Source organism: Nyctibius grandis, chromosome 2, assembly GCF_013368605.1.
Source record: "Nyctibius grandis isolate bNycGra1 chromosome 2, bNycGra1.pri, whole genome shotgun sequence".
In the NCBI taxonomy this organism is placed as follows: Eukaryota; Metazoa; Chordata; class Aves; order Nyctibiiformes; family Nyctibiidae; genus Nyctibius; species Nyctibius grandis.
This window is the reverse complement of record NC_090659.1, coordinates 16703381-16731285: the sequence shown is the minus strand read 5'-3', so window position 1 is coordinate 16731285 and position 27905 is coordinate 16703381. Positions and strand designations below refer to the sequence as shown.

Sequence of the window (27905 nt, the reverse complement as noted above, 5' to 3'; positions counted from 1 at the left end):
GGCACAGATTCTGTATTACTACCCTTATTTTAGGTTTAACTATTTTCATCAGTGAGCAGACCACTGTTAAAAAAGGACTCTGACCCTGCTATAAACAATATTTTGTGAATTACCATTCTGAATTCAGTATCAGTAGTTTAACTGTTTAAATGTATAACAATGCAGATGGAAAACATACCAGTAAGATGGTTAAATACTCTCCTAAGTAACTTATGTGCTTAGTTACAATTTCACCTTGGTTCTTGTAAGGGTATGTGGAAGGTGAGAGTCTGCTTCAATAAGGCTTCCCAGTCAAGGACCTTTTCAATGCAAAAGTGATAACAAATAAAGGGGGCAGCAACAAACAAAAACAGAGACACAAACATGACAGACAGGGACTAACAGAGATGATGACGAAGACCATCAGTCTCCAAACTGATGGGACTGTGGTGTGGGCAACTGGAGCAAGTGAGGGTCTCTGCATCAGTAGTTGGAGGGACCACAGATGTTGGGAGTGTGTGTTGGTGAGTCTCAAAGCATGTGTGCCTGGAGTACTAGCTATCTGAGCAGAGAAGAGTGGCTTGAGTAAATTTAGGGCCAGCGACTGGGGTCACACTGGGGATGTAGGCACCCGTGGGCTTGTGGTGCTGGCTTCTGGAAGTGGGGGTGTGTGGTGTGTGTGCAGCATTTGTATCTTCCCTAAACCTGGTGTTCCTGGAGGTGTGTGTGTAATCCACTAGCAAACCTCAAGCTGGGTAAGCTGGTGAGTAGGGCAGGGGTAGCAGATGGGCAGAGGGACTGTGCTGGCACTCAGGGTATCCAAGAACGTGCATGTGTTTGTAAATCTAGAGTGTTGTGTGAAGGCTTTCACCACTGAACTTCAGTCTCCACCAGCCAGAGAGGAGGAAGGAGGCTCAGCTTTCTATATTTAACGCTTTATGTGAGCCCAAGCAGTGTTATACGTGGGTGCTGTTGAAGGCAGCGCCTTGTCTGTGGTGGTCTGTGTAGCTGGCAGTGACAGTGTTGTGAGTGTACGTATGGGTGTGCGCATATATGCGCATGCATCCCTGGGACACACACGCAGCCTTGCTACTGGTCAAATCTGCAAATGGGAAAGCAGCAGTTGTGTCCATAGGCCTGGGAAAAGACCCCCAGGCCTCCAGGCATGTTGGGCTGGGCTCCAGTGACCAGGCAGGAGGAACCTCCAGGCCCCCGGAGCTGCTGGCAGCAGAGGCTGCTCATAGCATCCCTTGGCGGTTACCTCTTATTTTTCTTGAGTTCTCGAGAAAAGAAGGTTCATACAATTGTTCTGCTTCTGTCTGTACACTCAAGTTTCCCTGAGTTACATCTAACCAAATTTCACAGAGAGGCTGAAGTTTCAAGAGTTACTGATTATTGCTAAAGTTGCCATAACTGTGTAGGAAACAAACCAAAATTAGTGCTTCTAATGAGGAACAAGTCATACTGGGAGCTCAACTGTTCTTTTTCCCTCCCTCACAGCAGGGCATCAGCATAAGCCATCACTAATATGTATCTTGCATCATAGTAATTGTGGTCTACATTATAGTTATTATGGGGGAACGAAAGAGGAAGAGCAGACATGGCAAACTGTCTAGGTGAGTTATCGGGACAAACTCAGGGTTTCAGTAGTTCCATTCTCTGTGTAACAGCATGCTGAAATACATATACATGTTTTTTTCCCTGTAAATAACTCTTAAGTCAACGTATTAATAAAAATAGTTGGGAGACAAAATCAGAGGAAAGAATCCAACCACACAGCTGACTGGCTCCAAATCTATTAATAATGTAAAATTTAATATCTCCCAGAAACTTCTGTAAAAGAAACAAATACAATACTGATCTTGCCACCTTTAGGCTGCTCATCTTCCAATGTAGGCCAGAGTATCAAAGATCAAACACCTTTATAGTCTTGGCCAATGCCTATCTAGCTTTCAGGAGACAAACATCCACTGCTCAAACATGTAGCCAACCTGCATTAACCAGCACCCTTGTTTCCAGTCTCAGCAAACAAGGCTGAAGGGCAATTAAGAGCTACCGACAGATCTACCCACTCACCCTTTAGAGTCTGATTTCCCAGGTCTGTTCTGTAGAGAAATAAAAAGCTTCCAAGGGGCCAGACTGTAGCCTTGGTGATGTCTCATAGGGGAAAAAAAGTCCAGACTTGAAAGAAAAATTGAGGCAGGAGGGCATTCTTTGCCAGAAACATGTTACACACGCACTGGCTGCTTCGAAAAACATGCTGTGCACTCAGGAAGCCCGAGGTTCCTGACTTCAGGTTGAGTGGATGGGTGGAGGCTTCCTGAATCTTAAGATTTGCTAAAGTTTCCTTTCCATTTTGTTTTCGTATCCTTCTAACAAAGAAAAACCATCATTCAAGTTCAACTTGCTTTTGCTACTGACCTTGTGACAGTTGGCTGGTCTCATGAGCTGGTCTATATTAGTTGACACAGACAGCTCAGCTGCAGTATTCTTAGATGAGCAAGTCACCTCCATCTTGAATGAGCTGCCTCTTTCTTGCATGCTACATTTTTTCATTTCAGAAAAAGCTACCATTGATGCTCTCCCACTAATCTTATTCAGAGTAAGGGAACAGAAAGGAAGAAAGGGAGCACACGCAGAACAGAGACAACATAATAAAACCCTCCTTAGTTATAGTTCCCCTCTCCTGCTTTTTCCCATTCTAAGGGAGTCAGTGAGAGGTATTTTCCAGAATAGGTCTACTTGACTTGCATCAAGGTAGGCCCACAGGACACCATGCATCAGCACAGGCTCTGCCAGTCCTGGAACAACCTTCTGGGATCTTGGAAACGTCTGGACAATGTTTAATTTGGATTTACGTCTGGTCTGGAGGCTATAATTTGATTATAGAATCATAGAATATCTCAAGTTGTAAGGAACCCATAAGGATCATCGAGTCCAACTCCCTGCTCCTTGCAGGACTACGTAAAACTAAACCATAAGACTAAGAGCGTCGTCCAGATGCTCCTTGAACTTTCACAGGCTTAGTGCCATGACCAACCACCAACTCCTGTCCTGTCCTCCACAGTGACAGGAGTTAGAGGAGAAAAGAAAAATGCATTTCAGATCAGCTGCGTTCAGTTGAATAGCTACGTCTACCAGCCCCTGCCATTCTCTCAGTGCTGCTACACAAAAAGAACTTGTCATGGCATCTGAGCTGTGTTAAACTGATCTCACTCTGTCATACAAATAACAAAAGAACAAAATGCAAGCCGTAGATCATATAAAAAGACAAAACCTAATCAAGCTTTAATATTACCTGAAGAGCTTCCCTCTCCTCTTGCCTGTCCTGAGCTCTAAATGTATTTTCTTCCCCATAAGTAACAAGAATACTTGACAGGAGCCCAGTTGACAGCTTTAGAGACCTCCAGAATATTTGATTATTACCTCAAACAGATGAATAAAGCCTAAAGCTCACCAAACAGTTCTTTCAATTCCCAAATTCCCATCTCTCTCCATTCCAAACAAATGCAAAAACCAAAAAGCCCCACATAACCCACAAACCTCACATACACACTACTAGGATCCCTTTCTCATCTACCCACCAAACATCAGGTTTTCCTCCCTGCCTTCTTAACTTCTCTAGCACATTATTGGAAGTCATTTGTCATTTTACATATGACATATACATATATAAATAGGTAAACAGCCATTATAGTTACTGAAAATTAAAAATAGCCATTAAATTATAGTTACTGACAATTACCTCACACCTGTTCTCCCTCTAGTCCCTCACTTCTCTATCTTGTAAGATAATCAGTGCTTCTCCTTTCTATCAGTTCCCACCATTTTGCGTGGAAGGAAATGAGGCAGAAGTTAAAGAGTGAGCTACCAGGATTGACAAACAAGTCATAGAATCACAGAACAGGTGAGGTTGAAAAGGACCTCTGGGGAGCATCTAGTCCAAACCCACATCAAGTAAGAGAAAATGGGGACAAGACCAAGATTACACAAAGAGTCAATGGAGAGAGTAGGAGCAGGACCCCTCAGGAAAGAGGAAGACAATCTTAACAGCTGCACAGCTTCTGTGTACAGTTTGTATGTATTGTTTTAATATATTGCATATATTAAAAATAATCACAGCAATGCCCATACCGTACCCTTAAACTCCTCTGCTTTTACGTTTTTGTTATCCGTTTCAATGGAAATTCCAGAGACTTTACGATCTGCAAGGGGACAGAAAAAAAAGACAATTCAGTAATAAACACTAGTAATTTTATACGTGCTTCAGCAGCTACAAGCGATATTTTTGAGACCTCTTTACACTGGACGGATTAGATATTGTCTACTAGAAAGAGCACAGGACTAAGACCTAGACCACGGCTGGCCATGTGGGTGGCCTTGAACAATTCATCTTTTTCTCTCCATGCCCTGGCACCTGTAAAAAAATAGTAATATTTCTCTTTTACAATATCATGATAATATTTACATGTGAGAAGTTCTATATAAACAGTAGGAGTTTTTTATACTGGGGTAGTGTCTCAGTCTGTTTCTAATTGGGGAGACTTGTATTAATCCATAAGTGTATTTTCCATTGTGTTCCTATTACAAGGCAGGCATGTTTACTGAAGAATGCCATGTACAGCTTCTGCAGGGTAAGAGAAGTGCATGCAGTAATTGGCAATTACCTCAAATTCTTGTTGAAATGAGAAGGAAAACATCAGTCAACATTTCTATAGTTTTATATCAGAGAGAAAACCCCCCCATACGTTCTTGGATCTCTCTTGTGTCAGGAATACTGAAATGCCAGAGAACAAGTGAAATAACCACTAGCCCTACATCTACCCCTACCCAGCTACCTCCTTCCCTACTGCACCTCACTATATGTGCTCTCTTAAGAGCTGCTCTCCTCCCAGGAAAGGAGTCCACCGTGTTCCCTTAAGATTCAGAAGCATTCCTGCAAGGCCCAATAGTCAGTCACAGTTATTCCAATTACTCCATGGCAGGCTACAAGTTTACCAAGTGCTTAAGAGCAGCTAAATACAGTTCATTACACAGGTTTACCTTAACTTTTTTCTTTCCAAAAGCATCTCAAGTTCTTTTGGGTTTAGGGCCAGTTTTGAAGACTTGAACACTCCTAATGCAGTCCATTTCCTCCATCTGCATCAGCCAGCTGAAAAATTGCTACAGAGTGTATGAACAAGAACTGAGCCCCTCTCCCCATCAACAATACTTAGAAACATGGCTTGTTTAAGAGCATAATGGTTTTTTTGACTGATAGAAACTAGTCTTGCTTTACTCCTTTTAGTCTGATCTTGCTGTTTACCTCTCCCATGCCCACAGACCTCCTTTGTTCATCCCCAAATAATTAATTTCCCTTTCCCCTGCCTAATGGGGGAAGAGTTGCACACAAACTAGCAGATGGATATCCAGTCTTGATCTGAAGACACAAACAGATCAAGAATCTTTTGCTTTTTATTGTTTTCTTTTGACAGTTGATTACTTCTGTTGAAGTGTGTGCCTCATTTCTCACTTGAGTGAGTCCATTTGAGCTTTCAGCTATGGGTTCTCACAGCTCTGAGTTAGCATGTTGTTTTCTTTGTATGAAGATACCATCATAGAACGGTTTGGGTTGGAAAGGACCTTAAAGGTCATCTAGTCCAACCCCCTCTGCAATAAGCAGGGATATCTTCAACTAGATCATGTTGCTCAGAGCCCCATCCAACCTGACCTTGAATGTTTCCAGGGATGGGGCACCTACCACCTCTCTGGGCAACCTGTTCCAGTGTCTCACCACCCTCACAGTAAAGAATTTCTTCCTTATATCTAGTCTCAATCTACCCTCTTTTAGTTTAAAACCATTACCCCTTGTCCTGTCACTATTGGCCCTGCTAAAAAGTTTGTCCTCATCTTTCTTATAAGCACCCTTTAAGTACTGAAATACTGCAATAAGGTCTCCCCAGAGCCTTCTCTTCTCCAGGCTGAACAACCTCAGCTCTCTCAGCCTGTCTTGATATGGGAGGTGCTCCATGTCTCTGATAATTTCTGTGGCCCTTCTCTGGAGCCACTCCAACAGGTCCATGTCTTTCCTGTGCTGAGGACTCCAGAGCTGGACACAGTACTCCAGGTGGGGTCTCACAAGAGTGGAGTAGGGGGCAGAGTCACCTCCCTCAATCTGCTGGCCACACTTCTTTTGATGCAGCCCAGGATATGGTTGGCCTTCTGGGCTGCGAGTGCACATTGCTGGCTCCTGTCCATCTTTTCATCCACCATCACGCCCAAGTCCTTCTCCACAGGGCTGCTCTCTATCCCTTCATCCCTCTGCCTGTATTTGTGCTTGGGATTGCCCCAACCCATGTGCAGGACCTTGCACTTGGCCTTGTTGAACCTCATGAGGTTCACATGAGTCCACTTCTCAAGCTTGTCCAGGTCCCTCTGAATGGCATCCCATCCCTCAGGCATGTCAACCGCACCACTCCACTTGGTGTCATCCGCAAACTTGCTGAAGGTACACTCAAATCCACTGTCCATGTCATTGATGAAGATATTAAACAGTACTGGTCCCATATACCATCCTGGTTTTCTTCTCAATTAAAGATCATTCCTTATTGTTCAACTCTGGCACTACAGAGAGTATTCTCCATCCAAAATGTTCCCATGGCCCTTTGCCTCCATAATTTTCTAGGTTTTTTCAGCATCCTTTAAAAATACAGAATGCTGTTCTATTGGTATCTATAACCATTGCCTCTGTGAGTCATGGAGCAACAGTTGGAATAGGTATTCGAGTCCCTGACACTGTAGCAAAAGTTCAGTTACTCATTCATTGTATCCTGTTGTAGTGGGTTGATCTTGGCCAGCTGCTAGATGCCCACCTAGCTGCTCTCTCACTTCCCCTCCTCAACATGACAGGGGACAAAATAAAATTAAAGAGCTCATGGGTCAAAAGAAAGACAGAGAGATCACTTAGCAATTACCACCAAGGCAAAACAGACTTAACTTAGGGAAAATTAAATTTATTGCCAATAAAAATAGAGTAAGTGCAGAGGTTGTGGGGAATGAGGGTTGTGGTCAGTCCATAACATCTCCTCCCTCTGCACACTTTCCCCCTCCTCCAGTGTGGGCTCCTCTCCATGGGCCGCAGTTACTGTCAGGGGTTTGTTCCAACGTGGATCCTCCATGCACTTCAGCTTCCTTCAAAACATATCCACTTGCTCTGCTGTGGGATCCTCCATGGGCTGCAGTGTGGATATCTGCTCCACCGTGGTTTCTCCATGGCCTGCAGAGGATCCTCCCGCTCTCCCCTCAGGGCTCCCAGGGCTGTTTCTCACACATTTCCCCTCACCCCTCATCGCCGGGCAGCGCTTTGCCCTTTCTCACACAGACTCTCCCCAGGCACCGCCATGGTGGCTGCGGGGCCCAGCCGTGCCCTGCGGTGGGTCGGTTGGGGCTGGCTGGAACCGGCCGTGTCCGGCACGGGGCAGCCCCGGCCGTTCCTCACAGAGGCCCATGCAGCCCCCTGCCAGCCCCTGCGCACCTGTTCAGAGTTGCTGCTTTCTAGATTTCTCACCATCCTCTTCCTCCCTCCCAACTGTATGTCCAACATTTCTTGTTTCTAAGAGAATACAGCTTCACACCTGGCAACGTAAAGTGAATTTTCGTATGTGCACATTATCAAAAGCTCCAAATTTGTGTGCAACTATCCTGTCCTTAATATGTTTTAATTTTATCACCACCTTTGCATTACCCCAAAATAGTTACAGCAAAAGTTTAGAATATGAAAACAAATAAGTAGTGAAGACGACAATTCCAGCAATGCTATTGACATACCCTTAGAATACTAAAATAGCAAAAGATATTTGGATTACAAATAGCGCTTGGAAATTTTTTCCACCCCATCAAGAAAGGAAACTTTCCTGTTGGACTTCAAAAGAAAAAAAGAAAGGAAAAAAACAAAATTACACCCATGCCCCCACCCCATTGAAATTGGAGGAGGGAACCGCTTCTCCAGCACCTTGCAAACAAACTGTTACTCCTACATATCCACACAGAGCCCATCTCCTTGTTTTTGTCCAAGCTTGGTCTAGAATAAAGTCTGAAGTCATTAAGTCATTTTCCTTTTAACCTATTAAGCCTCATGTAGATTTATGGAAAGAAAATTAGCTTTTGACTTTTACACAAACCATACCCATCCCAAGCTATATGCCAATAGATAACAAATCATGTTTATTGAAATAACATCTTCCTTCACGTGTTCATGAGGAGGAGGAGCATTTTGTTCTGAGGCTCTGACAGCAGCCTACTTGCTAACACTTAGGTAGGAAGCATTTCTAGGACTCCAGTGTGTGGGTAAAGCCATTTGTAAATTATTGGCCTATCAACCTTCTCTGGATACAAAACAGCTCAAACAGATGCAATTCACCACTGTGTTACATTCACTGTTTCATAGACCTGGAAGTTTCTCTCCTCCTCTTTAGTACAGATGTCATGCAGCTCACTGTCATGGTCTAAGTATTCATAAGCTAGAAGCCACAAAAACAAAACATGTTTTGTGACTTCTGGGGCAGGATCATGGTACTTACTTCTCACTATGAAAGTTATGACGAAATTACTTTGCATACTTTTTATTGGGAGCTTGCAACTGCACAAAGTCTCTATATCTCCCCTTGCATCAAGGGATTTATAGAACACATGAAGATCCTATTATGCAATACAATAAGTACAAAATACGTCAGAAAAAAGAAAAGTTCAGCATACACACAGGACTCCTCCTCACACACACAAAGCACACATGTACATGACACTCCTCAGGAAGCAGTAGAGTCCAAGCAGTAACTTAAGGTGGTGCAGAGATAGCCAACTGAATTAAAACCATTATATATTCTGATCAAACAGAAAGACAGGAGAGGTCTTTAAAGCTAGAGCACCTCTTCCTTAATATGTCCTTTTAGAAATGCCTCCACCAATTATTCAGAATCCAAGATTTAAGCTTTGGATTTTAATTCACCATATGAAGAGCAATAGTAAAAAGATCACATATTACTGTACCAGTAAACTTTTTGTTCATTGAACACTTTTATACAGACTGAAAAATCTATACTCTTACATGTCAGTAACTTCACTTGTTTGGAAGTAAACCCCACAAATACACACTTTTCATTTGATAATCACTCACAGAGCTGTAAACTGATACCACTAGCTGGAAGAAACATTAAGGAAAAGCATATTAGTCAAACAGAATCAAAGGAAACAGTGTTTCTGGAGGAAATCACATGAGAACAGAATCAAAACAAAGTTATAAGTACAAGAGAAAAAGCAGTCTTGTGGTATTTGTTTTGCCAAGTTCTAAATAGCAGGTGGACTAGAGCAAAGCTTAACAAAGGATTTCAGAGGATACTGTAAGTTTAGGAAGTCCAATGTCCCAAGAATAAAGCAATAATGAAGCCCATTCTCTTACTGAAATGCCCGAAAGAATAGGAAACCAGATATCTGTTTGGTGTTAGCATCCTCCAGACACGTGACCACCTCAGGATAAACCACTGGCAACATGACTAGATGCTGATGCAGACTTCTCAGCTATGTAACTACCTGCCACGAGGTACTCAAACAATACCCAGAGTTTTGCCACAGTCACATCATTTAAACACTCACACCTGTTTTGGCTCTCCTGTTGCCATATTTTTTCCTAAGAGAAGTAGTCCATAGATTACACAGTCCATAAATGGGGAAGGGACAGGAGAAGATATCTACCTTTGGACAGAAATAGTTGTGAACCACCTAAAAAAAAAAAAAAATAAGACTAACTCCCATTCTTCTTAGCAGTCTAAGTTGTGGTTGCTACAACCGAAAGACTACCAACCCTGCTCATGGTGGTCTTGGCAGGCTGGACTATGTTAACTCCAACAGTTAACAACAGGCAGCTGAGGCTCAGACCCACCACTCTTCCCAGCCACGTTGCTGTCAGCTGTCAGTGTTCAAGCTGCCTTCGTCTTCCATCAGTTCTGCTTGGTGAATGCTAACTTCCAGCAAACATGCTGGAGAGAGACTGGGAGTATTCACAGCCTCAGCAGGAGTCTCCTGTGTTGCCCAGAGTCCTTAACTGATCTCTGAAATTGGCGATTTAGGCACCAAAACGTAGCCCAAAATAACTGGAGTAAACCTAGCTTCATTAAGTAAACTTAACATAAATATGGCATTAAGACTTCAAATTTTGGACAAGGGCTAGAAGAAATTATTCCACATCATGAGAAAAAAAAAAAAAAAAAGAGAAAAAGCAGCTCAACTTCAGTCTTTCAGTTAACCCGAGTTACAAAATTTCTTGAATCTTAAAGAGTAATAATAGAACAGGATTTACTTTGGGCAGAGTTTATCCAATTCACAAAAAAACAACCCTGCATATCTCAGCCACAGAAAACAAATAAAGGTGTAGTCTGAAGCAGAGGGTCTGCAGGGTGGGAATAATAAACCCATCTAAGCCAATGTGGAGACAAAGTTTGTATTTTAATAGGCATGGTGTGACTGCATAAAGGATGGTAACCTAAGAGAGAAGGCACATTCTCTGGCTGACCAGCTAAAGGGGTCTAAAACACAAAAGGAACTTAAAGAGCTTCTCAGCCACCCCTTTCACTTACGTGGTAGCTGTCAGCAGCACTTCTGTCATGTTTTGGAAACAGCCAGTTTTAGTCATTCAGACCCCAGAGCTGCTGCAACTCTGAGACCTGGTGGTAACACATACAGCTCTTGAGAGTACCTTAACATGCTGTGAAATGAGATCAGAAGGCTGAAGCACCTCTCCTATGAAGACAGGCTGAGAGAGTTGGGGCTGTTCAGCCTGGAGAAGGCTCCAGGGAGACCTTATAACAGCCTCCTGTACCTGAAGGGGGCCTACAAGAAAGCTAGGGAGGGACTTTTTACAAGGGCATGTAGTGATAAGACAAGAAGTAATGGTTTTAAACTGAAAGAGGGTAGATTTAGAGTATATATCAGGAAGAAATTATCTCCTGTGAAGGTGGCGAGACACTGGAACAGGATGCCCAGAGAAGTTGTGGATGCCCCCACCTTGGAAGCGTTCAAGGCCAGGTTGGATGAGGCTTTGAGCAACCTGGTCTAGTGGAAAGGTGTCCCTGCCCACAGCAGAGGGGTTGAAACTAGATGATCTTTAAGGTCCCTTCCAACCCAAACCAGTCTATGATTCTATGAGCTGTGCTGATAGTGTTTCAAGTGTCAGGAAAAAAATATGGCTAGTTATTTTCATTCCTTAGACAGTACTAGAAATGCAGTATCTTGGTCTTGACTCTTGGGAATAACAGACATAGAGCAGAAGCAGCAGGTTTTTAGATACTCAGAAGGTTCAAAGAGTAAGGGGATGCAGGGAATAAAAGCTCACTGGCAGTGTAACACAGCTTAACTTCTGTGTCGTAGGCAGTGCCTTTTCCATAAGGAGATTTAGTAATGACCTAATGAAAAGCCTTGTAATGAACCGCAATTTGTGTGCATAGATGCCTGCTAGCTTTCCCTCCCTGCCTTTTATACAAGCCCTCTCCTAACATATTTTTTATTCATGGAGAAATGGACTAGGTTTTTGGAGCAAGAGAAGAGTGGGGGCAGTGGGAAGAAAACAGCTAAATCCAATATTTGGTTTGGCTTCTCTTTTGGAAGAGTAGCTATTACAGAATTAAAATTCCATCTCTACAGCTGAGTTTCTGACACACACAAAATTGACCTTCCCCCCACCCCCAGCGAAACCAAAAAAATTTCCCCAAAACCCAAAGGCATTTTCCCCTCTTCCAGCCCAGGCTCAGAGCCATGCACAATGGAGTAATCCTCCAGTCCATTTACTCTCCTGAGCAGAGCTATACCTTTGAATCTGGTAACAAGGCCAGCATCCAGATGGTAGGTCGGTTAGGTATCTAACACACATATTTGTCTTGCTGGGAAGTCAGCAGATATTCTCTTCACCTTTTTTTATTAAAAGATCTCAAATTAAAAAAAAAATCTACAGATACTCAAGTAAGACAAAGCAGTCAAGTTTTACGGTATCCTGCCTGCAGGACCTCTATTACAACAAAGCAAGATGTCACCCTGAATTGTACTTTAGGGTGGATCTTTCAAACAGAAAAACCTGAGAAGCAGTGCGTTGTTTCAGGGGAAAATAAAAAAAACAAAACCAAAACAACCCAAACAAAAACCCCACAAAAAAAAAAAACCACACACAAAAAACAAACTACACACTCCCATACAAAAAAAAAAAACCCAAACCTAGGCTAAAGTGACTGAGTTTATATGGCCAAGCTGCTCAAATTCAAATAGTTTTTCTTGGACTTACTACTTATTACCTATCCAGAGGTCTAGAGCCCAACACAAAAAAGCGCTCTTTTATTTAGATGTAGCATAGAAATAAAAACAATCCTTCATGCTCATCTCCTACAGAAAGGAGGTTTAAAATCAGCTTCAGTAACTCTGCCTTGGTAATGGAAATCACGTGAGAAACAGAATGCAGAACTGCATTTTCATCCAACCAGGTTATTTAAACAGAGGAAGAGAAGCTTTGCCAGAATGTGACTAAGAGCAGGATTTCTACCTGTATTAAAAGCTGGTACTGGATGATCTGAGGAGCTCTGAGTCTCACAGGGGAAAGAAGTTCTTGTGTTAAATGCCTCAACTATAGAGCAGACTAGCAAGAGGTTTTCATTTATAATGCCAACCTAAGAATGAGTTAATCCTCGGCTTTGTGTGTACTGCTCAGTGCAATCTGGAAGGCCAGCATGCCAGCTGATGGTGCCTTTATTGTTAACTTTTGAGTTAAGCAAAAAAAAAAAAAAAAAAATCTTGAAAGTAAAAGTAATAAGAGACTGAAGTTTTCAGAGCCAATTATCTAAAGTTATCAGTAGTAGTCCTAAGAGTTTAAGATCATGTTAATGACTCATTTCAGAGCAGAGCCCCAAGGACATTTGGCCCTGGAAACACAAAACTGGGAGTGCTTGTAGAGGAGAAAGTAGGGAATAAAAATCAAGTGGCATGGGACAAGAAAGGAAGAGATTATTTAGGTCAGCCTTTCTGAGGAAACTGAACACCAAAGCACAACAATTCCAGATAAACTGAACAGCTTCCTCAGTGCTTTCAGCAGTCCCAACACTGAAAGATTACTGCATAAGGTGGTGTGGGAAATTCTGAGAAAAAATACATTTGTAATTTATTTTTATATAATTAATAATCAAAATGTAAAATTAAATTCCCTTCTAAGTTTTTTTTTCCCCTTCTCTTTTTCTGCTCACGCAGTAGAGAGGAATGGTTTGAATTCACAGCTTGCAAAGGTTCGCTGTAGCATGGAGTTTATTCCAATAGAGAGACAATCAAGAAAGCATATGCTATTCACCAAATAAATATTTATAGCTCGCACTCTTACAAGACTCAAAACTCAGTTACTCTTCTTGTATCCATGGCAATTCAGAGGGAGCTTCTGAAAACAGGGGATAGGGTTTTAAACTAGTCAGGCTCTCACAAAAAAAGCCTATTTTCCAGCCCTCTCCCAGTCCTGCTCAACATTGGTTTCCACAGCAACTCAGCAGCGGCTCAAAGACAGCTCATAAGCGCAGCAAAAGCCTACAGCTGCTTCAGCTGCTGCTTGTTTTAAGATGCATCAGGACACTGATGACTTGTGTCTAGTACCATCATGTTTCAAAAGACCACAAGAATAGGCTATGGGAGTAGAAGCCCCTTGCCACTGCTGTCCCACCCACCTCATATCACACACTACAGCAGTGATGTGAAGAGACAGATTTCCAGTTGCATTGCCAGGTGTAACGATTCAGACAAAACACTTGCCTATGCAAATACCTAGAGAAATTGTTGTAGAATGATTATTAAATTTACAAAACAAAGTTAGGTACCTAGTGCAAACTGGCATGTTCCTCTGAAGTCAATAGTACTAGACTGATTTACATCAACTGTAAAATCAACCCTGAAACACAGGGGTTGGGAAACTAGAAGACACAAACAACCCCCTCCCCCCAGAAAACCCCACAGAACCATTCTGGCCCACAATTCAAGATAAAGATCTCTGAAATCTCCTGGAACATTTAAGTGACTTCTGCTGGAATTGCCAAGCAATTTGAAAAGGATAAACACTTTCAAGAAGTCACATCATTTATATACCTACAAATACACACATTACTTATCTGAAAAACCCTGAAAACAAATTTAGTTCACTTTCCAACTGTGCCAACCAGCATTAGTTACAATTCCAGTAAACACCATGTGAAACTGGAGTCCCTGCTCACTCAGAACCAGTGAAGCCATTCAAGCTCCCTCACTGTAGGATCACGTTTCCAGATGCTAGGAAGAACATCAAGATGCTATAATTTTAAATCGTTGTAAGTAAATACATTGTTATAGTGAAGAAATGTCTCTTCGCATAGTTAGTCTTATTCATTTAAGCTGGAACGAAACTTCCTGTGCATCCTCAGTCCCTTCTCAAGGTTATAGCAGTTTTTCCCCAGTAGGTCTTCTCAACCCCTTTTTGATTAATCTAAGCGTTTCTACAAAGCATTTTCACTGCAGAGGATGAGTACCTATGAGTATGTATTAAGTTTGGGCTTCTAAAGGTATAGGAGTAGCTAACTAACCAGAATTGTGCATTGCAAACTGATCCTAACTAGCAGGTAGGATAGCTAATTTGACCAACTGCACCCCAATGTCTTATTTTCAGCAAACTGTAATAATCAAAGCCAAGCCAGCATTACCACCTTATGTCCCCCGCTGAAGGGCACGATACGTCTGAAACACATTCATTTAAAAAAAAAAAAATTGTTCTCTCTGAAGCAAATATTGACCTAGAATATGGGTGCAATTGATATAATGCAACAGATGTAAGAATAACTCATTGTAGCAAGTTTTTTAAAAGGGCTTTACACAGGTTTTCTCCCATTCAATTTTTGCTGACTTTGGGATATACCATGACTTCATTCTAGCTAGGCATGTCCATTAATAAAAAAAAAAAAATATCAGAGTCTTTCCAAAAACAGTAGGATGTTCTTTAAATAAAAATACGCAGCGAGAGCCTTGTGCAATGCTTTGTGAGTTTGGGATTTCTGAGGAAATGTTTCCAATAACTGGGGGTGGTGGAAGTGTTTTCACTTGAGCAAATTTCACTTGAACCATGAATTTTAGGACTGCATCCCATTAGTGATAAACAGAAATAAACTCAGCTTTTAAACTTTTTTCCTTCAGACTACAGACCAGATTACTTGCTCGTATGAGCTGGGAACATGATGACCACTTCTCTCCTGGCCAAAAGAATTTGGTGAACCTTTCCTAATAATCCAAATGCAATTGCCAAATTAGCTCATCCCATTTCCATTCACACATGATCTCTTATGCTGCCAAGTTTGCTCAATAGTGTCTTCCTGCCAGAAGCAGCTAACAGTTCTGTTTGATGACTATTACTTTCAATCAACGTCGTAGTTTACAGTACGAATGCATATATTTATCCTTTAATAGATAATTTAGTTCTTTAATATAAAATTTTATAGAAGAACCTTCCGGCACATTTGAACAAGACTGAAGCCACTCCTTCAATTCAATTGAGGCTGATACGTATCAAGAGGAGCTAGAACAAACAGATGTTTTGTACGCTTAAAGAAGGGTGATTAGAAGAAATCCTCCGGAAGGTAGAGCTAGGAACAATAGGTCACAGTGTAATAGCTGTCAAGTTTTCCTTAAAGCGGATGAAGACAGTAAAAAAAACCCCAAAACCAAAGATCACCACTACAGTCTTCATCACATTAAAAGCTACACAAACAAAACAACATATGGGTATTCAGATTAGAAAACATTAGACGAACAACACTGGAAAGTTACACAGGAAACAGGAATAAACATAATAGAGTAACTTGGTGCTTTGTGTATTTATTTTTAAATCAAGCATAAATGTTAAGTCGGTGATCATCACAGCTTTTCGACAGAAGAGATGTGTTAGGAGCCACATCCTCAAGAATATTTGGGTAAGGTTCGCTAATGAAACACTCCGCTGCTTTGTGTCAGAAGGGAAAGCTCAGCATGTGAGCTAACGTTCACAATTCACTGGTTTGCTGCTTCTTTTAACAGGATTTGATGATCTTGTCTGCAGGTACTTAAACTAAGAAAGTACCAGCTGTTTCGCTCTCCCAAAAATGAAACAAAAAAAGATATCAGCAATTCTGTAATGCTGTACAACCACAACAAAAAATAATCCAGGAAACAGAATGATTTGTATGGAAGACATAATCTTGTCAGAATTAAATAGTCAATCTAGTCACAGTTCAGAAACAGAAATAGTAGCAGGAACATATAGAGCTGGCAATTTTTAAATTTTTTAAAACTCAAGAGGTTTGCTTTTTTTGGTTTTGTTTTGGTTTGGTTTTTTTTAGAATAAACCATATCTGATTAAGGATTCACCCCCTGGGTCACTACCTTCTCAAGCACAACTTAGTGCTTAAAAGTCTGGTGGTTAAAATGGCTATACCTGGAATACTCTACAGTGCACACACGATAATATCATCAAAACTCACGTTACATTTCTAGAATACTTGTTAGAGTCAATAGATAAACACATTTCATGAAACCATGACTCCCATGTAGGCATATATGCTGCTTTCAATTACTGTTTTGCCATCTGCTTTGCCTGCTTCTGCCCATATTCTCTTTATAACCAACTGCTCATTAGATATTGATACTCCAGAAACTTGTGTGACACTAATATTGCTTAAACTGAAGTTTCCTTTAGAAATAAGACTAAATAATACCACTTTGAAGGTGCTTGGGCTCCTTCAACTCAGGACAACTAATTTTGGTTTTAGGATCTCTTTTGAGAAAGGTGACTGAAGAACAGGCCAAGGACTATGCTGGCAAACAGATTATACAGACAGACACACACCAGCATAGGCACTGTGATGACATGGAACCCAAACACAAAATAAGGTCTTCGGAGTTCAGCTCTAAATTCACAGAACAATATATTTTAGTAAGAAGATGATCTTGGCATATTTACATATTTATTCCCACTGTTGTTGCAGGGCTGAGCTTCTTGCAATGAACGTGGATGGTACAGAGCTAGCATCAGCAGAGCTATAAGTGGTCAAGAAATCATGAAAGGGAACAAGATGGCTTGTTGAATAATAGATTGCTACCAGCATTTCTGTTCTAGAAGAGGAGCTCATCACCAGCTAAGTAAAAGCTCAACAGTTCTGCTGAAAGTGCCTTTGTCAAATAAACCCATAAGCTTTTATGGTTTATGTTTACAAGTGCCAGTTATTGGTTTAGGGCATATAAGGAACATGTTCCTTACAAGAAAAAATTAATTACTCTTTCACAGGAAAGAGTATCCACTTCAGAGCTTACAGATATGCAACTCTTTATAGCTAAGTCTACACATATTTTCTTAAACAGTCCGATTTCTTAACTAAGCCCCTTCCCACATTTAGCCATAGGAGCTTCCTTGGATACTGTCTGTCCACCCAGCACCCGTTTCCCATCCTAAGGCAGAGGCAGCTAAAGAACATGGACTGTCTACCCTTCAGTCACCACAACTGACAATCTAAAATAATCAGATATCATACCACATTTTTACGTACAATATTTCAGCAGGGCTCCATAATGTTATTAGGGGTTCAAATGCAGCATATAGGTGCAGGATCACAGCCTTAACAGCATCATAGTGCAGTAGATAATTTTTTCTAGTTTTCAGGTGATTAGTCCCACCCTAAAACTGAAGGTGTTTAAGTAGCTAATGTATCTATATTGGACATACTATTTTAAATAGTATGCCCGTAAACAGGGTTACTAGGACTCCAGTCAACTTTTATATGTAAATATTGGCCACATAAGCTATACTGTTAGTTCAATTCATATTCTCTCTAGTTACAATTTGTCCCTCTCCTTCTCTTTGTCTTCATGCAATGTGAGCTACTTCAGCTTCAAAGGAAGGGCAAATTCCTCCTTACTCCCTCCCAATATTTCATTAACTGCTTGTAACATCTAATTTCTGCTGGAATCCAGAGGTACAGCATCACTTCAGTAACGAACAGCAGCTCTGTTCCCTGCCGATCTTCTACCTCCAAGGTGCTCTTTTGTTTTGGGGGCAGGGAGAGTGCACACTGATGTATACAATCAAATGCTAAAGATGCCAGTAAGATCCAAGTTCGACTTTGCCCCCCTCAAAAAATTAGATGAAGTTAAAACCAGTCGTGTTCAGAGTTTATCAAATGCTAGGCTGATCCTAAATACTGACTTATTCCCAGCTTTCCAAAATGAAGTGTAAAATAATCTTTTGGGTTTAGTAGATTTTGTTATATTGATGTTCTATTCTTTTAGGTTCTATTATTTCACTAGAAGACAAAGTATCTGTCTTAAAGTTTTATGATATTTTCATAAGAAAATATAAGTTTTCTGTGACTTTTTTGTTGGACTGAAGACTAGCTTAAAAAGGTAAGAAAAAAAACTTCTGTGCAGCTTTGATGTTCTGTAGAAGACATTAAGTTTGCTTTACCTCAAGAAAAATGTCCTGCACCTGAAAGTCTGTACATATAAGAACTGGCCAACCCCCTCCTCTTTCTCTGTTTACATAGCTTTCAAAAGCTTTGAATAAACTTTAAATAAGTTTAAATGCTTATAAAGTGACATCACTTCACTTTTCTCTCACAAAAATCAGTGCATTCTCCAAACAGCTATTCATGTTAGAAAGCCGCTTCACTCTTTGGCAACTGGGCAAAACCTTTGTAACACTGTTTTCCCTCCCTTCTTCCCTGTAAAAAAAGGGGGGCTAAGAATCTGAACACAGCTGGAAAGCAAACAGCAACTGTGTGTGGATTGTCACAGTCTTGAGGACTCAGCTAGAGATACAACTGGAACATGAATGAAATAAGAAATAGAGTATGCAGTGACAGGAGAAAAGTAGAGCTGAAAACAATATTTAATTAGTCTTGCTACATACGGTGCTGATTCCCTGTTGATAAACATCTTCCCCAGATGACTTTTATCCCCTAGAACATTATTTATTGAAAGGCTCCAAAGACAAGCACTGTAAGTACATTAGCTTCTGGAAGCACCCCTGAGCCATCATTTCAACAACACTTAAACTGAAGAGAAGAAAAGAAAGAAGAATCACGTTTACTTTTTATGCCTAATACATTCAGAAAACTTCTGTATCACTTGATTCAAACAGCACTAGTTGATGTCCAGGATGTAGGTCTTATTTAAAAAAGGAAAAAAATAAATAAAGCAATCGACTTACAAATGGAATCATGTGAAGGCCTCTTAGACTGTATGGCAAGTAGCAAAACCATACACTAACACAGCCCAAAGAGTTGCTTCTTGATGTCTAAGCATACTTCCACTATGGACGCATCTGCTTACTTCTCTCTACCTCCTCTCCCAGGCACCAACTTTGATGTTAACCAGTGAATCTGTAGTGTCTCAATTTGTTTGCTTTACTAGTCACTCCAGTACTACAACAGCATCATCTTAAAAGTTTTATGAGCCCTTACTACTACCTGGCTGTCCCAACCCTCCCCCTCTTGCACATTTTCAGATGCTGCATTGCTCTATTCCAATATTGAAATATTGATTTTCCTTTCAGGAGCCTCTCAAATGATTATGACATTCTTGTGTATCAGTGAATCACATTACACCAGGGAGGACCATTATGTTGGTGAACAGAAGGCAACAGCAGCATTCATTACAAGATACAAAGAATACTCAAATAATGACTAAAAATAAAATATTTACCTTTCACATAAAGATACTTATTGACATTTAAATGGAAAGCTGCTAAGTCTTCTTGGAGCATAAAGACCTTTTCTGCACAGACTCTTCCAACACCTAAATATTGCTATTAATGATGTTTTAATTGAACTTTATGTGGACATGAGAGGAGAAAGAAAGAAAAAACATAATGGGAAAAAAAAATACACACCCCATCCCCACCTTCTAAGGACCACCCTTTGATATATGTTTGTTCTTTAAAGAAAAGCAGGGGAGATGGACCGAGACACAAGAAAGCCTCCAAGAAACCAACAACACACAACAAAAGAACTCAACCCAGCAACATTTATCATGTGTTTTTGTTTCTAAACAGTTCTAAGCAGATACCAGTGATGTCTTCCTTTGATACTCTACTACTTTGGTTTTAGAGACAATCCTCCTCTATTTAATTATTCCTACAGTTAGGCATTGCAAACATCTGAAACAAGCTGGAGTTGTTTATGTGCAGTATAAGTCACTGATGAGTTACAATCTTCTAAGTCTCAAGCAATGAAATATATGCATTTATCTGTTAGAAGTTACTGAAATATATAACTTTTTCCAAATCTTGACATATAACATCTTAACTGACAAGACATCATGTTAAAATGTGTCTAATTCAGCAGCAGCATTTAAAGAGTCTTCAGTCATGTCACATTTATTACAGAAAACATAAATGTTTTCATTTAGAATTAACTTGCACAACTTGAGTGTTAACTAACGCACACACCTTTCATATGGCATGGATCAGCTAAGTGCTTTATTCTCAGCAGGGCCTGACTTTCCCCCAATCTACATTTTAAAAGTGTTCAGGCTCTCAAGCAAGCTCAACACCTTAATACCAGTCAATTGGACCCAGCACAGCTTTGTAGCATGAAAATGGCGTCTCAGAACACCCCAGCCAACTCCACTGAGCAATGCCTCAAGCCAGAGCTGCAGGGGCTCCCAGCCAGCAGCCCTCCATGGGTCTCAGCACACCAAAGCCCATACTTCTCATCTCCAGCCACTGTGCCTTCTCAGATTTTTCTGTACATAGGCAGGGAAGCAGCCTCCCCAAATAAAGTAGTATAGCCCTTCGTTATTAAATACATGGGAAAGCTTGCTTGAATCTCAGTTTCCGAAGTGTTCACCACCACCAGGTTGAACGGTGTCAAAGCTGCATCAAAGCCCTGTCACACTCCCCAAAACTCCAGTCAATCTGGCACAAGGGGACGTAAAACAAGAGCCACAAACAAGCCAGGAGTTTTAAGAGATGATTTCTCACCTTTGTGGTTGAATAGCTTAAAGACTGGAGGAGGGGTAGAAAATCAGTTTAGATGGCCCAACAGTCAAAGGGCAAAGATCCAATATTTACTTTTTAAAACCACTTTATAGAAACAAAGGGTACTGGAGCACAGAAGCTAGCCATAATGTGCACCTAAACACACCTACGCATTCTACAGATATCATTCCAGATGATGCGCTTTTACTCATTTTTGCCAGCACAGCTACTAGAACGCTTCCGTTATGAACCAGGGCCTCTGGAGGCAAGTACTGTCTATACATTCAAGTGGTAAACTGCTGTCTAACTCACAGAATATGCATTCAAACTTTGGTTTTCTGCATCTCGTTTCCTCATATGTTTACAAGTATGCCAAGCAAACACTTCCCCAACTCTAACCCTGCTCTAGCCAACATACACAAGTCCTTAGCATACCACCCCCAAGAATTTCTCCCAATTCATACGGGGCACTTTCTGCAGGCTGACACACAATACATAATCATTTTGGTTTCTTTATTATATTAATTTGAGCAAAAGTCACCTCTCAAGAATGCATGTTCCATCATTACCTCCAAGTACTATGCTAGCAGTTTGTGAACAGCAAATATAACGTTAACAACAGGGGCTATCTGGTAGCATAACAACCCTATAATACATCACTTTCCATCCAGACAATAATATGTTTTGTTTCCCTTGAGTCTGATCCAGTGGTTTGAATGGGCTTGAGAGCATGTTCAACCCTTAAGAAGTTAATCCAAAAAAAAAAAAAAAAATAAAGCTATGTGACTATATCTATTGAAACTTCATACCTGTAGGGTCTGTTCTTTCCAGCTCAAGTCTGACTATTTCTTACTTTTTTTAAATAGCCAGGATCAGGCTAAAACTATTTCAATGCAAGTTTGATCTTCCCATCTGTTACTGAAAACTGCTAAGTTTTGAACTTGTAAAAAGCAAGCATTCAAAAAGGCTTATTACCAGATCTTGCTATCGTGTTTTCACCTGCAAATAATCTTTGAGAGAAACTGGATGCCTGCTTTAATTCCTGTTAACTGGGAGGGGTTACAGACTTACTAGTGGTTCAGTAACTACCACTGTTGTGTTACTTGCTGTTGTTCAGAAATGGCTATTTTCCCCTTCTTCCTTTTCCAAAAGCTCCTTCACCTCCCAGTGTATATTAGAAACTGACAAGTGAAAAGGACCAGATGTTCAGCTGCCAAGCTCACCTTCTGCTTGGTTTAAGAAATTTTATATAAGCACTTGAGTGCTCAATGATATGCTGTGAGCATAGAGGTGACAACCCAATGGAGCTCTCTAGAAAAGAGCGGTTTTGGAAATGCAGGTGAGCATAAATACTGGCAATCATCCAAACACTCCTCCAGCCTCATTTGCTGTCTCATTCTTTGAAATACATATTCATTTCACTAAAAAAAAAAAAACCAGTATATAGATGAAGGAAACAAATGATTTGTCTTGATTAGAAGACACCATAATATTTGCTTTAAGCTTCCTGTGGTGGAATTACAGCACAATAACGTACAACGCTTTGAGGAAGACGTGATAGGCTTTTCTGCAGAAAAGTTTTGTTAAAACTGATAGTTCTTTGAAAAATACTTGGGATGGGAAAAGGCATGCCAGCGAGTAAAACTGTAACAAAGCAAACTTTACAAAATTGGGGGGGAGGGGGAGGGAAGAGGAAAATGTGAAATAACCAAATAGAATTAATTACTGATAAATGAATTGCCTTTCAGCTTCCACATAACATTTCCCCTCAGTTTCCATTGAAGTGCTCATCCCATTGTAAATTAGCCACTAAACTAGGAAGTAAGAACTCGTAAACCATTTATCTTCCCACATATATACAATAATGCCACAAGGTTATCATGGTGGAGAAAAAAAAAACAACAGCCAAACAAGAAAAAAAAAACAGCAATAAGACAGTTCATTGTATACATCCACAGGGACACCATTTTAAGCAAATTTTTTTGTTTGATATTGTATAACTTCAAGGAAATCTTAATTTAGCCATTCCATATGGCCCTGGCAAGTAGTCTGCAATGACAAATACAAATGTCTACCTTGTGCTTCAATTGTTTGGATATACAAGATATTTATATTGCGATGTGGACATTTCTGGCTGTGTGAACATTTCTTTGTAATCTTCCTTTACGTAAGCATTTACAGCGGAGTCACCTCTAGCATTGCTAAGAGAAAGTATAACACTAAGCCTTACTTTGAGAAAATTATTCCTAAAAGGGATCGCCAGCTGCAGGGAACCAATGATAAACAGACTGTCTTCAGAAGTGCTCCAACATAAAGATGACATTTTGAGTGTTGATGGACTCTTAAGTAGATCATACCATATGCAAACTTTTAAATTCCAATTTCAGAACTAAATTACTGATTGTTCCTGCCCCTCCAAAAGCACTGACAACCCAAACCTACACCCCCCACCATCAAGGGAAACTTGCTTTCTGCAGATGATTCACATGCATGTCATTATCTTCAGTGAAGAAATATCACTATTATTTACTCATGTGAAATTATAAGAAAAATGGATTTTTTTAATATCAATTGTACAAGAAGATTCTCCCATGCTTAAGAAGAGGACTTCTTTCTTGTGACCACCAGCACTTGGGAAGAAGCTAAAGAACTTGGGACACCCTTTGAGGAATGGTAAAAGCCTTCTCTAACATTTTTGTCTCAGTTCTTTAAAAACAGGTCTGCACACACCCCCAATAACATTCAGGGTCAGTCAGTGGACACAGACAAGTTTGGTAGCTCTAGGTCTGATCCCACATGTTTTGTTAAGTCAGTCAGCTAAAGAGAAAAGGTGAAGTCAAAGTTCAACTACTTGTGAGTTCTTACCTAATAATTTGTGATGTCATCAACCAGTTTCTGCAGCAGAATCTGGCAGCTAGTGTGTTGCTGCCAAAACAGTCTGCAGTAGGAAATATAGGTGCAGGAAACAATCACAAAAACATCTTTGTGTAATTCAGTTAAATAGCCAATGAGAAGACCTCATCCAGGCTCAATTAGATCTGCTAAGCACAGTGGTAGTTTTAACTCTTATTATTAATGCCAGATGCCCTATGGTATTCACAATTAGCAGAAATAAACGTCCTGTGACATGAACGAAGAATTGTTGCAACGTTAAAGCTGAGAAAACAGGACCTCAGAGGCCAAGCAACAGCAAAAGCAAGTCCTCCCTTTGCTCCAATGCAGCAGAGTCCATGATTTTTGAAGAGATGTGCCAGTAAGTCACAGCCAAAGTTACTTCTGACCCCTGAGGATCTAACCAAGAGGGTGAAGTTGTGACAGTTATAAGGTACAGAGAGGAGCATGTCTCCCTTTAAAAGACAGGAAGGTCTTCCAACCAAGTCCTCAATTTTTATCCTTTTTAAAAGCATTCATGTATCTTGTGCAGTGTCACCACAGTCATAAATGAAAAAAATTAGGCTGAACATTAGAAACCAGTATTGCTTTTCTGTAGTTAATTTTCATTTGTTTGCTTATATTTAGGAAGCTTACTGTCATCTTGCAGTGTCTAAGAGTCTGTGCAGGTTTGTAGACCACTAGCAGTCTATAGCAAAGAAATACTGCTCCTCAACAAAACCAGCAAGAGAAGGAACCTTCCTTTGAGGTCTCTTCCCCCAACTCCCTCTCCAAAAAATAGGTAGTCTGGTTTATAGTATTATGTTGTACAGATATTACTAGAGAAGTATGCAGTTTTACAAATTTACGAGATCCCATCTCACCTGATTGTGGACTCTGATTTAGAAATCAGAGTAAGTCCCTACCAAGTTAATCCAGCAAACAAAGACGGTTCAACAGAAGACTGGGGGTTGACAATATTCGCAATTTTGAGTACATCAGCTGTACATCACATATAATCAGGAAAGCATGGCTTAAAGACTTCCATTGCCAGTTCCTACAGTCAATGCAGTCATGCTTTATGATTTCTTGTTGGGGGTGGGGGCAAAGACACAAAAGGCTTTTTTGGTCTAGAACCTCTGTATCTGGCTGAAAGATTCCTGAGCACTAAGGAGTGGTTGTTTTAAAGCCAAACAAACAAACCCTCACCTTATTTATTGCTTAAATCAAATCCCCAGTGACCTCCATCAAATGTCTATGTAAGAATACTATTTATTGCCTCTGCATTGTCCTCACACAGACACATTGTACTCGATCTGCTCCCAGCACCACCAGCTTAAGTTTAATTTCTAATGTATGCTAATGCAAGAAAAATCACACCTAGAAGCTTCACAAAAAGGCCAGTTCATCAGTACGTACTATCTCCTCCAGAGCAGCCATGATGATTAATAACAATCATTTCTGTACATTTTCTAACTGTCTTGCCAGCAGAGCTCACAAGTCTCTGTGGCACCTTTTAAAACTTGCCAGATAACATCAGTTTCATGAGCTCATGCTGACAGAGAATATGATTGAAGACCTCCAACTCCTTTACTTTCCCCTAAATTTAAGGTGAAAGAGAAGCTTTAACTCAATAGAAACCACTATTTCTGTGGGTCATTAATATTTCTTAGTAAGTTCTCACTGAAAAGCAATCCAAACCTCATCTACCTCAGCACTGTTCTTAGCTATGCTGATGTCCTTTGACCAGCTTACACAGCTCTTAATTTCTGCTGCCAAACTACCAAGCAAGTTCTCTAGACGTACTCCACAATATCATGTTCACACACTTCAGGTATCAACCACTTCTTTCTTTTCCTCATTAGTTTCTGCCCATTCCCCACTATCTCCATGGCACTTTGGGCCCCAGTCCCACAACAAGAGACCATTCACCCCATACGTCTGACCTGGATGCCAGTATTACTCAGTCTTATTGTTAATGTTGAACATACTCCAGCCACAGGAGCAGCAGCAGACTCCTGACTGCCTGGATTTCTGCCTGGATTTCCTCTGGCTCACACAAACAATCAGCAATTGCACACCCACCTACAGTCACTTTCTTCATATGACAACTTCTTATCAGCACCTTGCTGGTAAACTTTCTTCCCACCTGGTGTTTCTTGGGAATTCGGGCAGGAAGAGGAAAAAAAATGCAAGTCTCACAACAATGTAGGCACCAGACTTTGATCTACTGTACTGCTTCCAAACCACCGTCTAATACTTCCTCACTGGTCAAAGACAGCACTGCCAACAGACACAACTAACTAGAAGGCTGAGCAGCCTGAAGACACCAAAACCTGTCACCAAAAAAACCACAGCAGCCTCATCTGCTTAGATGTACTCATGCAATTAACAGCAAATGAAGAAAAAAAAAAATCAAAGAAAATAATTTTTATTGTTATTTACTATATGAAAGAGAAAGTCTGTGCTAGCTGCCCATATAACAGCCCAAAATTTCCATAAGGTCTCACAGAAGCAAAGAGAGAGAAAAGAAAAACCACCACCAAACCACAGACCTAACAGACACAGGTGACTTCAAGTCTCTCCTCCACAGGACTCATCCCTCCTGTGCAGAAAAGGAGCTTACACACACACAAGTTTCTGTTCAGTGAGGAGGAATGAAAGGTAAACTACAAAACATACCCAGCATCAGCTCCGTGGATGTCCCACATCCACAAAGGATTGAGAACCCATCCCAGGGTGGTCCCACAGGTGGTCACTTCATTGCAAGACTGCTACATAATTCTTTTCAAAACATTATTTCCACATACAGCCTCTTCCCTAAAATACCAGCAAAGCACAAGAAGCCTACAACAGGAGCACAGTAAGACGTGATCTGAAAGTGACGGCCTTATCATATGACTGGCACTGTTAACACTGTATATTAATTCACTGCTTCTTCGCAGGTATGTGGCCCCACAATGTTTGTTTTGTTTGGTTTTTTTTTTTCCGATTTCCATGTGCTTTCCGGGTGGGGCAGCTTTTGCCAACTTATTTTAACATCCCCCTCCCCTCCAATCTTATTTTTAACGAGTTAGACAATAGGACCATAAAAATACTGGAAACGTAATTCTGTTCTGGAGCTCCAGCATCCAGTGCTGGCAACAGAAAACACGTTCCCGTCACTTGTTCATTCATCTTGTAAAGGCCACCAGAGAAGCAAACTACGCAGCCTGCATCCTAAAGTTTGCATCACTGCAGAAAGCCGCTGGCTTGCGCTGAAACAGTCCCGGCTTAAACACGTTACATCGGTGTGAAAAGAAGAGACACATGGAAACCATCAGCGCGCACTCCCCCGGCTGCGGCGAAGGGCGCGTTCGCTTTTATTCCGCTGTTGGAGGCGCGACTTGGCTCCTCTCGCTCCGGGGGCGAGGGAGGGGAAGCGACACCCCGCCCGCGGCTCCCCGCGCCCTCTGCCTGCCCTGCCCGGGGGGTCCCCGGGGCGGGCGCGGCTCTCGGCGGGGTGCGGCGGGACACACAGACACACCCACACACCCACCCCCCGCCCCCCCGGGGCGCTCCCGGAGGGAGTGGTACGCGATAGCCCCCGCGCCGGCTCCGCGGGGAAGAGACGCGGCCACTTACAGCTCAGGACCCCCAAGTAACCGAGGAGCAGCAGGCGGAGGCTGCAGCTCGCCATCTTCCCAACAACGGCCGCTCCTCACCGGCGGCAGCGGTTAATAACGGCCGGGCGGCGGCGGCGGGGCGTGAGGCACGGCCGTGGGGGCGGCCCAGCCCGGCCTCGCCTCGGCCCGGGGGAACGGGGCGGCGCCTGGCGGGCCGGGGGCGCCCGCGGAGGCAGCCGTGAAGTAGGTGTGACAGCCGGGGCGCAGCGCCCGCACCCACCGGGCTCTGTCTCTGCACCGCGCCCGCCTGCCCCAAACTTTTAACGTGTCGGAGGAGGCGGCTGCCCGCCCCGCGCCGGGAGCGCGGCTGGCTGCGGGGCTGTGCTCCCGCCCGCCGCCCGCCCTCCCCTGGGGCGCCCCGGAGCGGGGTGCCGCGG

At 41.7% G+C, this 27905-nt stretch overlaps 1 protein-coding gene across 2 annotated transcripts in view; it reads right to left on the bottom strand.

Moving 5' to 3' along the window:
* The window catches only part of JAM2 (junctional adhesion molecule 2), a 38169-nt gene extending 10565 nt beyond the window's left edge, over window positions 1-27604 (bottom strand). For both annotated transcript variants that reach the window (XM_068421734.1, XM_068421724.1), the window contains exons 1-2: window positions 27488-27604; window positions 4119-4184 (exon numbers count right to left, since the gene is read on the bottom strand). In XM_068421734.1, coding sequence (XP_068277835.1) covers window positions 4119-4184; window positions 27488-27542 — 121 coding nt within the window. In that variant the 5' untranslated portion in view covers window positions 27543-27604. The remainder of the gene's footprint in view (window positions 1-4118; window positions 4185-27487) is intronic.
* Between the last annotated feature and the right edge of the window lie 301 nt (window positions 27605-27905).